This window comes from Grammomys surdaster, unplaced genomic scaffold (assembly GCF_004785775.1).
Source record: "Grammomys surdaster isolate TR1022 unplaced genomic scaffold, NIH_TR_1.0 62, whole genome shotgun sequence".
Classification (NCBI taxonomy): Eukaryota; Metazoa; Chordata; class Mammalia; order Rodentia; family Muridae; genus Grammomys; species Grammomys surdaster.
The window spans coordinates 13,361,498-13,376,078 of record NW_021604564.1 but is presented as its reverse complement, the minus strand read 5'-3'; the positions used below and the strand labels follow the sequence as shown (position 1 = coordinate 13,376,078).

The following is a 14,581-nucleotide window of genomic DNA, read 5'->3' as shown; positions in this document are numbered from 1 at the left end:
TTTATTGGATTTTAACAACTGAAAGTTATGGTTTCTAGATTATTCCAGATTACTGTCACAGTTTGGATATTTCTGCATTTCTGTTTTACATTCTCCATTTATACCTGTAACCATTCTCCATAAAGGATTTAAGATATCTGCAACTATGTATCATAGGTTCCCTACATGGTTTGGTCCTAGAAAGATGAAGACCTTGACCCTGGCTATTTAGAATGAATTACACATCATCTTTCTTTGTCTCAGCATCTTTGTGAGAAGACGCAGAATGGGAGGAACAGTTTTTTCATTCTTAGGCTGCTTCAGTTACATCATTGACTGCCTTCTTTTTTAAAATGCTTCTTTTTATTAAGGGAGGAGATAAATACATGAATGAACAAATGGAACTACAAGGTGTGCCCTTTACAAGACTTGGTGAAACAATAAATCCATCAGAAGGCATGTGCCAATATCCTACAAGGAAACTTCATGCAACAACATTCAATGACGTTGAATATATACAGATGGAAGAGGCTCAAGCTGGCCACACAACTCTTGCCACATGAAGGACTGTTAAGACCCAAATGTCATCAGGCATATTTTGAAACTATATTTAGCAGAAGGTCTGTGACTGTTATTGTGATTTAACTTTTATTTCATAAAACAAAATTAAGAGCCCTCTTCCCACACCCCCAAATCTGCATATCTCTCTCTCTCTCTCTCTCTCTCTCTCTCTCTCTCTCTCTCTCTCTCTCTCTTGCACTGTTAATAGATTAGAGGGGACCATTACTTGTGTTGGTCTAAGAGTTTTGAAATGCTGCTGTTTTCAGTGGTCTATGTAATAACTTCTCTTCTAATCCTGCAACTTAGTTTGTGAAGATGATTCATGAAGCAAGAAAGGATAGCCAGGGTCAAAGTCGGGTGTCTTGCCTGCAAGGACTGAAAATACATAGGGTTTTCATTTTCTATATAAAAACAAAGCCTAGTTTTATGATTTTCTGGCCTCTGAAGATAGATTTTTAATTTTGGTATAGAAACTAAAATTAGCTACATAGTTTATGACAATTTCAAAATTGTTCTTGTTTATTTCCATTCAAGCATCCATTCGATAAACCTTTACTGAGTAGCTACTGCCTGCTAGGTATTCTTCAAAGAACTTCAAAGGCAGACCCAGGAGCAAAGTAGCTGATGAGAAGGGCTATGAATGGTGGTAAAGCAGAATGTGGCTATTTGTGGTGGTTTTCTATAATACAGCTCTCTGAGGGGAAAAGAAGATTTGTCAACAAGATTTCAAGAAAGTGAAGGAGTGAGCCATGCAGGTGGGTCATGGATTAGGTGTCTGAATAGTCTATCAAGAAGGGCATGCTGTGAGGGTATTCTGTAGGAAGTATGGATTACATGGCTAGATCTAAGTGGACAGAGAAAATCAGGTCAGAGAAAGAGGTAAGGTAGCTGGGGAGGATGAAAATGTAGGACAGATTTCATTGGCTTTATTGGCCACAGGAATATGCTATTCTGACCTAACTGGGAGGACACTGTAAAACTTAGAAGAAGGGTGGCATATTTTGGCTTGTAGTCTAAAAGCATCATGGCAAGTAGAAAGTAGCCTCAGCCCAGATCAGATCAAGGATATACCCAGAACCTATGAAAGGCCACATTTCTAAAATATAGTATTTGAAAGAATAAAATTAGAGTGTGACAATGAGATTTTCTGGTGTGGAAAAGTGGAGCTGACATCTTGCCAATCTGGAGAAGACCATGAATCTTTTTGGCGGGGAGAGGAAGGACACAGCACATATCCAAATGAAGATATGTATTATGGAATTAGGTGTATGGGTCCAGAACTCAGGAAGGAGGCTGGGGTTGGAGATGAAGATGTGTCTTATGCCATTGTATAGATGGTTTCTAAGGTTCAACATTGAAGAGATCACCGAAGGGATATCCATCCAGCACTAGCTACTAGCATATGCCAACAAACAGAAATCCAAGCCACAGGAACTATTTCAAGGAGCAGTTCTTCACTGTGTCACAGATTGACAATTAGCAGCATGTAACCAAAGCTGGTTGCTGCACTGGGCAGGGAGGCAGTCAGTAATGCCCTTAGTTAAGCCACTATTCTGGGAATAAAAGACCGAGTTTAAGTGTTTCTAAAGACCAAGGAAAGAAGGAAAGGTAGTTAGTGAGTAGACACGGTTCCTCTGGGGTAGTTTTCCTTTGAAGGAAGCAGACCAATAGATGGAAATGAAATGAAATGGGATACTAAGTCCAAGGGGAGGTTGTAACACAGGACATGGGTGAAATCCCCCAGTAGGATGAGAGACATTGGTGATGCAAAATGGAGGGCTTATGGGTGAAGCAATAGCTTTTGTTTGGAAAGGATGTGTAAGACACACCATGAGCCAGTGGGAAGAATTTCCTACTATGCCTTTAGGAACTTCTATTGTCGTTGATAATAAGTTTCACTAGGAAAGATTTAAACAAAAAGAGAAGCCAGGGTACTTTGTAGATGTGTCTAAATGAGTACTAAAGTCATCAAGCATTTAAAAGGGTAGTGCTGGAAAAGGCAGACGCCAAGGGCTGAATACATGAGCAGCATGGAAGTGACTGAAGGGGACCCAGGGACTTTCAGTGGATGAAAGAGCTTCAAAGAAGGGTATTAGGAAGAGGAAGGAGGGCTTGTGACTTGGAAATGGCAATGAGGAATTATCATGCGTTTGTTCCTGTTAGTACTTCATGACACATATTCCGTCTGTAGGATATGCATGGCATATCTTAGGTTATGGGTCTAGGTACTCTTCTGCTTAGAGCTTACCAAGATCTTCCCAACTGCAGATGAATATCTGTAGAAACTGCTGGAAGAACTGTGGTGTAAGTGAAGGAAAAAAGCATACTTAAAAATAAAAGTTTCTGACTGGAAGATCCACGGGTATGATCTAGTTTTGTCAGATTTTTGATCATTCGAAAAACTTTTGAAAACTAGAGGCTTAAAAATGTAAGCAACCATAGGCACAGCAAAAGAATACTTTTCCCTTCTAGTAATATAGATTTGCTACCTCTCTACAGTTACATTTAGTAGTGTGTGGCAGCTAAAATGTCAAAAAGGAAAGTCCCTTTGAAACATGCAGTTTTAAATGCACTTAGGCCCCTGTCCCTCACTACTGCCTCTGCACATGTGAACTTCTGACTTAAGGAAGTGTCTCAGGTTCCTTAAACAAACTACATAGGCACGGCTATGCTTTAACCTGGGAGAAAGGGGTATGTGGAAGGCAGCTGAGATATGGATAGTTGCTGGGACAGATGAGAGCCCATTGCTGGGAATGAATCCGTGCCTTCCCGTCAGCATTCACGAGCCCTTCATTCTGCAAAGCAATTTGCTATCTATAAGAAGTAAATCATCAAAACCAAACTCATGCAAAGTGAGCGAGTGAATGCAAAGTTGATTACACACAGTCAGAAGTGGAGAAACACTCGATATTTTCTTTTTATTTAGTTTCAACTGTATTTTCTAGATTTCATCCAAATGTTCTGGGTGATTTTGATGTGACTTAAGACAGTACAAGCATTATACAGGGAGCTTCTACTTTGAAACATTTGAGGAGATCTTTGTTGGTCTGTACGGTAGGCCTGCATGGGTTGGCATATGCAGTGGAATAAAGTTCACAGCCCAGGTCATGATCTCAGACTGTTTAATGCTGTGCAAATTGTTGAATCTCACAACTGTCCATGGAGAAATTTCTAGAACAATGACACAGTATGTGGAAATAAAAACACTAGAAAATAGTTCCCCAAGGTGTCTGTGTTGTTAGCTGGGGAACTACAAAAGGTGAAGGGCTTCTACCCATTGTTTGACTCTGGAAAAGAGATCATTTTATAGTCACACTGTAGTGACTATGAGAGTCATGGAAGGACAGCTCATTTTAGGGTCCCTATTACTGCTGTAGTGAGCAAGACCAAATTCAATGGCATTTATGTGAAACTCCATCAGGTTAAAAAAGAAATGGACTTTAGAGTTTAAATTTTGTGTTATAATTCTATGGTCTCATGGAAAGCTTGTCTCATGACATGGTTTGTGTGTGTTCTTTGAGACCTTTAGTTTTAAATTTTCAGGAATGAACTAAAAGGTAACCAATCATTTCCCACTGTTGAGATGGTCAGAACATAGCACTAGAGAGACACTGGAGGATGTGGAGCCTGGTAGATATTCTTGTGTTTTCCTGTCACGCATTAAGATGAAGTTTCATCAACATCTATATCTTCTTTCGTAACAATAATGCAGCACACCATATACTGTAGAGCAGTCAGCACAAAGCCAGTGGCATCTGTTCATGCAGACTTTCCAAGACAACACACACATAACACTGGCATGGTTTAGGAATACGGTGACAGGAACTTATACACACAGCAGCAAGGAAAGCAGTTTTTAAAGAGAACTTTATGGACTGTGAAGTCAGACTTTGGCCCTTCTTTGTCAGTGGACAAAACTGCAAATGGCTCAGGCCTGAGTATCACGCACCTTTATACTCTACTGAACAAGAGAGATCAGAGACACAATTATCAGTGCATCACAAGAGCAGACAGAAAACTTTTAGAAGTATGTAGAGACAACCAGGAATTACAAGACTTTAAAAAAAAATGTATACTCGATGCAAGGTCTGTTTGGTATGTATCCCAGAAAACAATGTTAGTGTGGTAGTGTCAGAGACATGGAACCTAGTCCAAGTGGCCTTAGGAGAGTTTGCCCTGACCTCAATGTATACTATTTAATAAACACAACAATAATAACAACAAAGTGTAGGTCTTGAAGTTTGTTTAAAATTCCCTAAGAAAAACACTGAGCTCCAACTAACTCTCAGGTTCTGTGTGGTACTTACTATAAGTTGTTTGTATGGTGTGAGATGGCTATGTAGGATCTGAATGGAAGTCAGTGTGGGGAAGATATACAGTTCATCCATCTCTACCATTCAATGGATACAGGAATCCAACCTATAACAAATTAGCCAGCATTCACGCACAATGATCTGTTTCTAGGTCCCAGACCAACGCTGTGGCATGGACATGCTCAGTGGTGGGCTTGCTGGATGGACAGACAGCAACTTCACGCACTGAGAATGGACAGGTCTGCTAAAGCTTAACTGGGGGGGAGGTGGGAGCTATTCTGCCTTGTGGAAAAATGAAAACGTGGCTAATTTCTGGGAAAAAAACTTTTAAAAGGAAAGATAAAAGTAGAAGACATTTTAAATTATAGTAGATCACACCCACCAGAAACAAACAAAGAAAAGAAAATCAACCCTAAATTTGGGATCTGCATGTAGAAACACTAGGGCACCATTCTGATACATTTTGCATGACCAAGGTCTCATGATGTCAGAGTTGAGACCTGTCATAAATGCCAGAATATTTACTTCTGAGGATAACTGCTTCAAGGAATTCTGTAAATTTATTTTAGGGAGCAGAGATTACTGGGACTCTTTTCAATTTGGTTTGCTGTATGCTCAGTGCAAAATATTTGTACAAAAATATAAAAGGCATGGCTCGATGTTTAACGTCTGTGTTTTATTTTGTTGGCACCAGAAAAAGCTCATGTAATGTTATGTCACTGTACATACTGTAAACAAGACGGCATTAATATGTTTTCTTATGATTTTCTTGTTCCAATGAATCTAGATTTTAAAAAATACATTCACAAACTACCTTATGTTTAAACACAATGATTCCCTTTTATTTCTTAACTGTACCCAAAGTCCCATAATAAAAAAATCATTTAAAGCTGTGTGTTTCAGATGTATCACTTAGAAATAAGAACAAAACAAAACATTAAAACAAAGTTCAGTTTGCAACATAATTTAAAGAAGCCTCAGGTTCAAAACATCACAGCAGCAATATAAAGAGCTGGTGGCAATCACATTTGGATACAAGACCCAAATCCATATTATTTTTGTCCACATCAGCATCCAATTATGATAGTTACTAAATTGAACCCAGAGCTATTGCTGAATTTGTCCCGTGGAATTTCTTGAAGACAATGTTGTTCAGCAGCGTAACTCCAGCAGTAAAAATGAGAACGGGAAAATTTCATTGCCTTTGAGAGCTAGAGGAACCATGATGGGCACATCCAGGTGATCTCTTGAAGACCACCCTCACTACAGTTCTGTGTGTTACCTGCTTCAGATAACTGCAAACAATAATCACCTTTGGGGATTACAGATTCACCTAGTCCAGAACTCAGAATATTTCCCTTTCTCATCCCCTTTGGCCAACCACCAGATTAAAGAGGTACCGTTTTCCTAACATATGTTACGTTCTCATTAATAGTACATCAGCTGCTCATTTGTTTAGGCAAAACCAGGTGAGTCACAGTTTTTGTCTTTCTTTTTTGATTCATTTACAGTAATTGCATTCTTTAAAAACAACCCACATTAGGATTTTGTCATTGGAGATTTTTTTTCTCCCTCCAATTTTTAAAGAACAATTTGGTCAACTACTGTTTTGAAAATGTTCAATACAGTTGAGATTGCCGGGTGAGCTCTCTATATGTCTCCTGGAGATAACACTGCTGTGATGAACAGAGAAACAAAAACAAACAAAACGAGGTAGGTTAAAACAGGAAGCACAGCACAGATACCGTTTCGCAACACCTGGATACCATAGGCAGCCATGCTTATAGCTTTGGGGAAAATCCCAGTCAGTCACATAAAGGATCAAATCATTCAGTAAGGGTTTCTATAAGGACACAAGTCAACCTGAACTAAATACATACACATCTCTGCACGGATGTTGTTAACAGTATGTTGGGAAGTTTGGAGGAACATAACATGATTAGAGTCTTATAATTTTGTCAAAGCCTTGCCTTTAGGTTCCCTAAAATCTGAGCTATTGGTGCCTGCTGTATCCATAGCAGGCTTGCAAGTCTAGTCCCTTGACCCAGTAAGAACACAGGCAGCTCAGAAACATTTATTAGTAATTCTTTTCCATCACAGTTTTTATGTTGAAAAAGTGGCACCCTCAGGAGGGTTTCCAGAGCATGTTGTGTAACCTCCAGCTCTGGGAAAGCTCTCAATCAGTTGCAGTCCTAACAAAGACCAAATGAAGGGACCTTTTAACAAGGAGGCTTTGTGCCTTGAAGAAAGGACATGTGTGTATTTACATAGACATATTAGCTCATTTCTCAGAAGCTCCTTCTGGGTGACCCACCTGTCATCCCATCTTTTGCCCTGATCTGTTGCATAATAACTGAGGGACAGTTGCATCCCAGAGTCCCTCCCCAGTCACAAGCCCACTCAACTCAATGGCATCTCTGTTCCATTCAACATCCTCCATTCCAGAAAGGGCCATATCAAAATATGGCCTGACAGACTCACTAGAGCAGTAGTTGATTTTATTAGATTAAGGCTAATAGTTTAGCCATTTAAAATCTATTTCTCCAGAGAGGAGAAAACCAGCTATTTTGCTTCTCTTTCAAAAATTCATTAGCCAGTAGTAATTTAAAAAAAAAGACAAAACAAAACAAAACAAAATAAAAACAGCCTCTTGGGTTAGTGAAGGCAAGAAAATTCTTAAATTACCCCACTGTGTGGTTATGGCCTTCAGTACAGGGAGATAGGGTCCCTTTATTGCGCTGTTTCTCACTACTGGGAGTTGGAAAATTTACAACATACCATATACTTAAAGCTAACAGGCAGACAGAATTTTAAAAGATTAAGTTCCCAGTGAGCATTTCCCCCTATTCTTACAAAGTAAGGTGGTAAAGGGGGAAAAAAAGTTAAAAAAATCTAACAAAAAAGAACTGAAAAACCAGCATAAACACAGCTTAATCATAAGAGCACACAATATTTGTCTCTATCCCTAACTCCGAAGGGCACACGGTCCATCTCTGTCCACAGACAATGCAGCATCCTCAGAATTGCTTGCCCAGCCATTCCCGCCACCTCTTTCTCTCCTTCTCAACCAGGCTGCAACACCAAAAAGGACTATATTGGGAGAGATGGAGGGAGAGGAAACGGAGAGAGCAGTATGTTCAACCAGGCCTTCTGATTCTGCCTCTAGACTGGCAGACGTCCACATGAGTTATGTTCTTTTACATTAGAAATAACGCCATGAAGATAAGTGCCAAGTGCTCTTCTGTTACCAGTTCATCATGGAATTTCTGTTGAGGGTCATGAAAAACACTTGGCTACTTCCTCCAGATCGCACGGATGCAAAAAATACCTGTTTGAAATTAAAAACAAGTTAGTTCAACTTCATGGGTTTCTGGTTTCCCCCTTCTCTTCTTCAACTGTTCAGCCATTTTCTCTCGAATGTCCTGTCCTTGCTATGTGTCAGCTAAGTGTCAATGGCCAGTGTTTACAGTGTTCTACGGGTTAACACTTAGGCTCTCTACTGATGTTGGTAGATACCAGGCCAAAGGAGATAATGGCATTAATAAGCAGAAGCACAGTCCATTAGGTCTGAGCCAATTTAATCATTTTATCAAAGGCCTGGGAGAAGTGAGCAGAATTTAGATTACTGCTTGCTTGAGCTGAATGTCAGTGAACCACTGCCCCAGGAAAATACTATATGGGGCTGTGTAATAGCCCTTCAGTCAGCCAGTGTCTGTGGTCTGAAGAATGAGTGTGTCACTAGTGAAAGCTTGTGCTACTTTGTTTCAGTGGCTTCTTAAGAAGCTTGTGGAATTGCTTGACATTTAGCTAGAGCTACAGAGGAAACTACAGCTACTTTAAGGGGCCAGGGAATAGAAATAGGGAGAAGAGTGGAGATCTGCTGAAAAGGTTGCTAGTTGTGAGCTCAGGGACTAAACCAGAGGTGCCAGTCTGAGAGGATGGGTTGGACCAGGCCTACTGGGGTGAATCATCAAGAACTACAGTATGGTTGTCCACACGCAGAACATTCCCTGTCCTAGGATCTAGGGACTGCAGAAGTGTTGGAGTCTCAATTGTTAAGTCTATTTTGTGACATACTCTGATAAGACCCCTGGTAACTGTTCTTATCTCCTACAGCTACTGTCTACTAGACCACATCAGGTCAGAAGCAGTTAGCCAGGGTAAACGAATCTAGATCCATATTACCAGGGTTGGATAAAGACCAGCCTGGCCCCTGGGGTGAACATAGAGATGTAAACAGTTCAACCCATCACATTCTTCTCTGTGTGGACATGGTTACTAGGGTGAACACAGTCTCAAAGGGTGGACTCACAAATGTAAATTAGCTATTAAAGACTCCAGTTGACTCTCCAGGGAGGGTGAGGCAGAGCATGACCATTTCAGTATACTCCTGTGAGGTGACAGATCATGCTGGACAGACGTGATCACTTTCGTTGGAATGTAGCCCCCCTCCCCCGCCTGTGACATGTCAGGAAACACATGGCTGAAATGAGACAGGACATGGCAGGAGTAGAGTTTTCGACTAAGTTTCTTAGGAATGAGTGACATTGTTTAGAAGTTCATATTTCTACATGTCGGATGTTCTGCACTTAATGGTGAATATAATATGAAATCTAGGTCCCAACAGTGTCTCTGTGAAAGGCCTAAAAGTGAAGGCATCATGCTAACCCACTATGAGGTGATTGATGATGGGCTAGCTGCTCTAAGTGCATAGGACAGTCTACAATGGTTAAGTCACCAGAAGGCCCTCAGGCCACAAAAGTTACCAAGAGTTTACAAGAAAGTTTTAGATGTTTTATGTTGGTTTGGATGCATGAGTCATAGATTCTGAATGTTACATGAATCAAACCAAGTAATGCCATTTCAAGATTGTCATTGATCATTGAACACGGATGTGACTTGAGTCAGTATAAAGGAAAATGAAGGTTTCACAGGTACCTGGTGGTCTCTTAAAATGCAAACACTAAAGCAAAGTTGAAACGGATTTACCTTATCATTTCTTTCACATAGAAACTTTAACCTTTGAGCTCGTTTATGCATAAACACTCCATCCAAATGTCCTGTTTCCACTGACCGGATCTCAATAGCTTTCTCGCCCCAGCCCATTATCTGATTGGAATGAATGTAGGCTGTCAAAAGGAATTTCCAAAACTGCATTAAAAACATTAGATGGGCAACAACTCACAGCATTTGTTCACAAAAATTTGTTACTCACAAAAAAAGACAAAGGACTTGAGATTAAACAGACAGAGTGAGTCTTACAAGTGTCAGTCACAGACTTTTTTTTTTGTGTGTGTGGACTCAAATTGTTGTTTCACATTTCTTGCCCTTCGTTTCATTTGGGGGGTGTAACTGCTGAAGGAGATAAGGAATGGTTAACCTACCCACAGATGTGGGCATTTCTCCCCATTGGAGCACCACATCCTTAGTGATCCGGCCGTAGGTGTTCACATACACCCCCTCGTCTTCATAGCAGACGAGCATCTCCATTCCGTCTGTTTTAGGCAAGATGACGATAGCATGAGGAGTGATATTGCCCTGAATCTAGAAGACAAAGAGAGGCCAGGGATTACTCTGCTTCAAAACAAGACAACCAGCTCTGTGTGGTGGTACACGCCTTTAATCCCAGCACTCAGGAGGCAGAGGCAGGCAGATCTCTGTGAGTTGGAGGCCAGCTTGGTCTACAAATGGAGTCCAGGACAGCCAGGGTTCTATTACACAGAGAAATCCTGTCTCAACAAACCACACAAAACAAAACAAAACAAAACAAAACAAAATAAAACAAAATAAAACAAAACAAAACACCAAGACAACTTTGTGACTTTTATCTTTAAAAATTACAAATGAAATTTTGTGTCACTTTCACTTTAGAGACTGAAATCTACCTTAATTTGATCTCTGTTCCAGGTAAACACAAACACAGTAACTTGATCCTGAATCCAGTGGTTCTTAAGGACAGTGACATTGGGTGTATGGAGTACCTAGTGTGCTAATCTTTGGACAGTGTGTATACATCATTTCTAGTCCTTAGAAAAGTTCATCATACAAAGCTTTCTTGCAGATGAGGGAACTACGTCTCAGGGTTCTATAACTTGATGAAAGCTACACAAGTATTTGGTGGTAGAAGCAGGCTCTGAGAACATTTTTCTAAGACTGAAATTCCTGGGTTCCCACTAGAAAGACTGCTTCCATATACGGTGAGATTGGTGGGTGCCCACAAGAGGGTCATGCATATATAACCCAGAAAATTCACCTGGGAGCTCCAATACCAGAATGATTTCATTAGGGAAAGGAAATAGAGAACTACCTTACCACTAGTCATACTGCTAAAATAAGCATAGGTTGACTGGTTCTATGAAAAGGGAGGTGCTACTCCTCCTCCTGGTTGACAGTGTCACATCGTTCTAACATGTGATTGACAGATAGGATGTTGGGGGTTTAAAGACAATCATTGGTGAACCAGCTTCTCCTCTATGATGTGGACATGCAAGTAAAAAGCTGTAAAATGCAGCGTGGATGACAACTGCATGTGTGTAAATGCATCCAAATGGCATGCATAAGCACTGGGCTTCTTTAATATCTCAAAATGCCAATCAGTCATGGATCAGCTTCAGAATATCCTGAGAGTTTGTTAGCCTTGGGATGATTCATGAAACATAACTTACTAGCTGTCATATGTAGATCCATGTGGCATTTCCTTTAAAGATAATGTTTTATGCAATGTGTCAGCATAGTAAACTGGGTACCATGTTGTTAACAAGAAGAAGTTGAATCTGTTGGGTCCTGAGTCAATTAAATGATAGTTATTTGAAGTCTCACCTTACACCTTGGAAAGCTAAGGGTTGGAGAAGTTACTCAGCATGTCTACTAATAGCAGAAAAGAGGTTTTCTCCAAGAAACTAGTGTCTGACCATTGTACTTCTCTAGCACAGAATAAATCAAACTTCTTTTAAAAACTGAAACAGGAACTCAGCTAATGGTATAACATATGTATATGAAGCCCCAAAAGACAAGATAATATCTTCAAAATAATTCCATTTTTGTGCTACTTAGCTTGAGGGAGCAATAACACTTTAAGAACATTCTATCTATTCAGAGATACCCAAAGTTTAGCAACTTTTACAGATTAGCATGATTTCAAATAGAAATAGGCCCAACCAAATCTCTGTACATGCAGGCTGTCATGCAAGGCCGGGAGACAGTAGATAACCAAATCTCTGTGCACACGGGCTGTAATGCAAGGGCCAGGAGACAGTAGATTTCTCAAACTTACATGGGATGGTATATAGATATCGTAGGAGTTTCCAGAATCAACATCAATTACATGGAAACCAGTATGTGAGCCAAAAATGACCTTTAACCTTTGACCTTCTTCTACTGTGAGGTCAACGAGCAGAGGCTTATGCTGAAGATCTGCAAAAGACTTTAAAAATCACCTAATTAGTATCCATACCATTTAAAGAGGTTGTCTTATTCCTAAGAGTTTCACTTGGCCACTGTCTGAAGGAAGTAGCTTTCTTCAGTTGAAAAGCTAGGAAAAGGTCACTTTCAGGTTTAGGTCTCTTCAGGTCTGACTCCAGAAGGAAAGCTGTATTGCTTATTTTCTGTTCTCCAATTTCCTTTTCTTATCTTTCACAGTAAAGACAGTTTACAGTAGTCAATTTCAATAGTGTCAAAATTGTGTGTTAAAAGCTTGGGGTCTGGATGCTGCTGTTCTTCCCTGTGTATTTCTGGTCTTTGTTCTCTAGAGAGTGTGCAGTGATTTCTATGGCCCCCCTCTCTCTGATGTGGTAACCATGGTCAGCTATGGTTGCTTCCTTCCCAAACAGACTGGGAGCAGTGCTGTGTTAAATCTATTGGCGATTAATGGGAGTACACTGGTTATGGTTTTCATTCCATGATTGTCAATTTCTCTAAACTTCATACAGCATTTTGAGGGATAGGTTTGGGCAATAAGAAAAGAAAATGTGAAAGCCACATCATGCCACTCATGGATTGTAAATATTAGTCCTTGTCTCCAAGGATTTAACTGGAAAGGAAAAGAAGAGAGCTCTGGCCAAGTTTGCCACAGCTCTGTTTGATTGGACTCAGGGCCTAAGCCCCATAGCTATAGTGTTCCTGCCTGTCTACCTTCGTTATGATTCTGTACTTTTATCAGCTCCTGGGCTCTAGGAGACTCAAGAAACCACAGCTGCCATTAAACACTACTCTCTCCTCATCTCTTGTCATTGTCACAGCACAGGAAGTTAATGTCTTTTGTCCTTGTCTTAGGGGACGGTTCCACCTCTGGCTTATGCCAGTCTTTCCTACTCAAGCCCTTGCCTCTGTGCTTTCTCTTCCAGGTAGGGTCTGATCTGGTGAGGGGAGAATCTTGTTGTTGCTATTGTCTCATGGTCTTTGTCTAGGACCCGGAGGGCAGATGTCAGGATGGGAAGGGGATCTTGATTGAAAAGCTTTTCTGGAGAGAGATTTTGGCAGCAAAGTAGCCCCAGATTAGCTTTGGGAGTCAGCTTTGCGTTGCCATTATAAACATAGTGTAATCAAAAAATGTCTTTCTGTAAAGTGGGCTTGTGGAGGAGAGCCAATGCAATTCTGTTGATGAGTCTATCACCCAGAGCACGCCTCAAATGGGCCATCTGAACTAAAAGAACAAGATGGGAGTGGAGTGGTTCATTCTCTAAGAGTGCTGACAAAATCTCATGGCAGATTTGGCTTTCACATAGCGCAGGTGTCATAGATGAATAAAGATCCAAAAGTCAGTTATAGTCACAAAGGTAGGGAAAGCAAGTGAAAAATAGAAAGAGAAAATGGGAGCCAAAATTCAAAGTAGATATGGCTAGGCTATGTGATTCTGAATACATTGTGTTTTTCTGGCAGTTGGGGCTCACTTTTTATAATATGGGGTCAATGGAACAAAGCACATTACCATCCCACTCTCGCCAAACCTATGAGTCGCCAACCTATCTGTGATGTGTACAGACTAAGGTGAGGTAAACAAACACAAAGGTATTCAGGATGGAAATTCAGAGGAATGAGGTCTTTTCCATGAGAGACTGCCTTCAGCATTTAATTCAGAGACAGTTTTGTGCAATAGGGTAAACAAATATCCACCGAGCCTTAGAGTTTATTCCAAAATATTAGTGATGATCTGGACTCGAGTGCCATCACAGATCTGCCTTTTTCAGACAAAATATCAGACAATACTTGACTTTCAGTGGCTTTACAACAGAAGTTGTTGTGTAATGTTGTGTTTGGTACTTTTCCTGGTACCCATTTCACAGTAAATTCCTCTTGAAGTTAACAGTTTGTAGACCTCTAGTGGAAGAGGACATCAGATTTTAATGTGATGAGCTGGGTGGCATTTTTAATACTTAAGTCTTTTGAGATAATAAATTTAAGAATTGTTTTTTAAACAATTTTTTTCTACATAATAAAACTGATATTGGCTTTTGTGGAAAACAGAACTCTGGCAAAAACTGAGAATTAAACATGCAACACCACACTTACCTTAAATGCCATGAACTTATGATAAGGTTTAGGGGCCCACGCATATATCTCTACTGCATTCTTTAAGGCAATCACCAAGAACTTGATCCTTTCATATTTAACTAAAATAGAAAAGAAGAGTACGATTTAGAAACCATGTCAATTTATCCAAGATGTTTTATATTAATGATATCGATGAATGTAGGTGCCTGTCTATAGGTATTCACAGTTGAGGGTAGATT

At 40.2% G+C, this 14,581-nt stretch overlaps 1 protein-coding gene across 1 annotated transcript in view; it reads right to left on the bottom strand.

Annotated features, from left to right (window-relative positions):
* Positions 1–5,508: 5,508 nt before the first annotated feature.
* Positions 5,509–14,581, bottom strand: part of Tnik (TRAF2 and NCK interacting kinase) — a 399,376-nt gene continuing 390,303 nt past the window's right edge. Inside the window, exons 27-31 of the mRNA XM_028762118.1 lie at positions 14,361–14,461; positions 12,127–12,276; positions 10,238–10,397; positions 9,843–9,982; positions 5,509–8,181 (exon numbers count right to left, since the gene is read on the bottom strand). Coding sequence (XP_028617951.1) covers positions 8,098–8,181; positions 9,843–9,982; positions 10,238–10,397; positions 12,127–12,276; positions 14,361–14,461 — 635 coding nt within the window. The 3' untranslated portion in view covers positions 5,509–8,097. The remainder of the gene's footprint in view (positions 8,182–9,842; positions 9,983–10,237; positions 10,398–12,126; positions 12,277–14,360; positions 14,462–14,581) is intronic.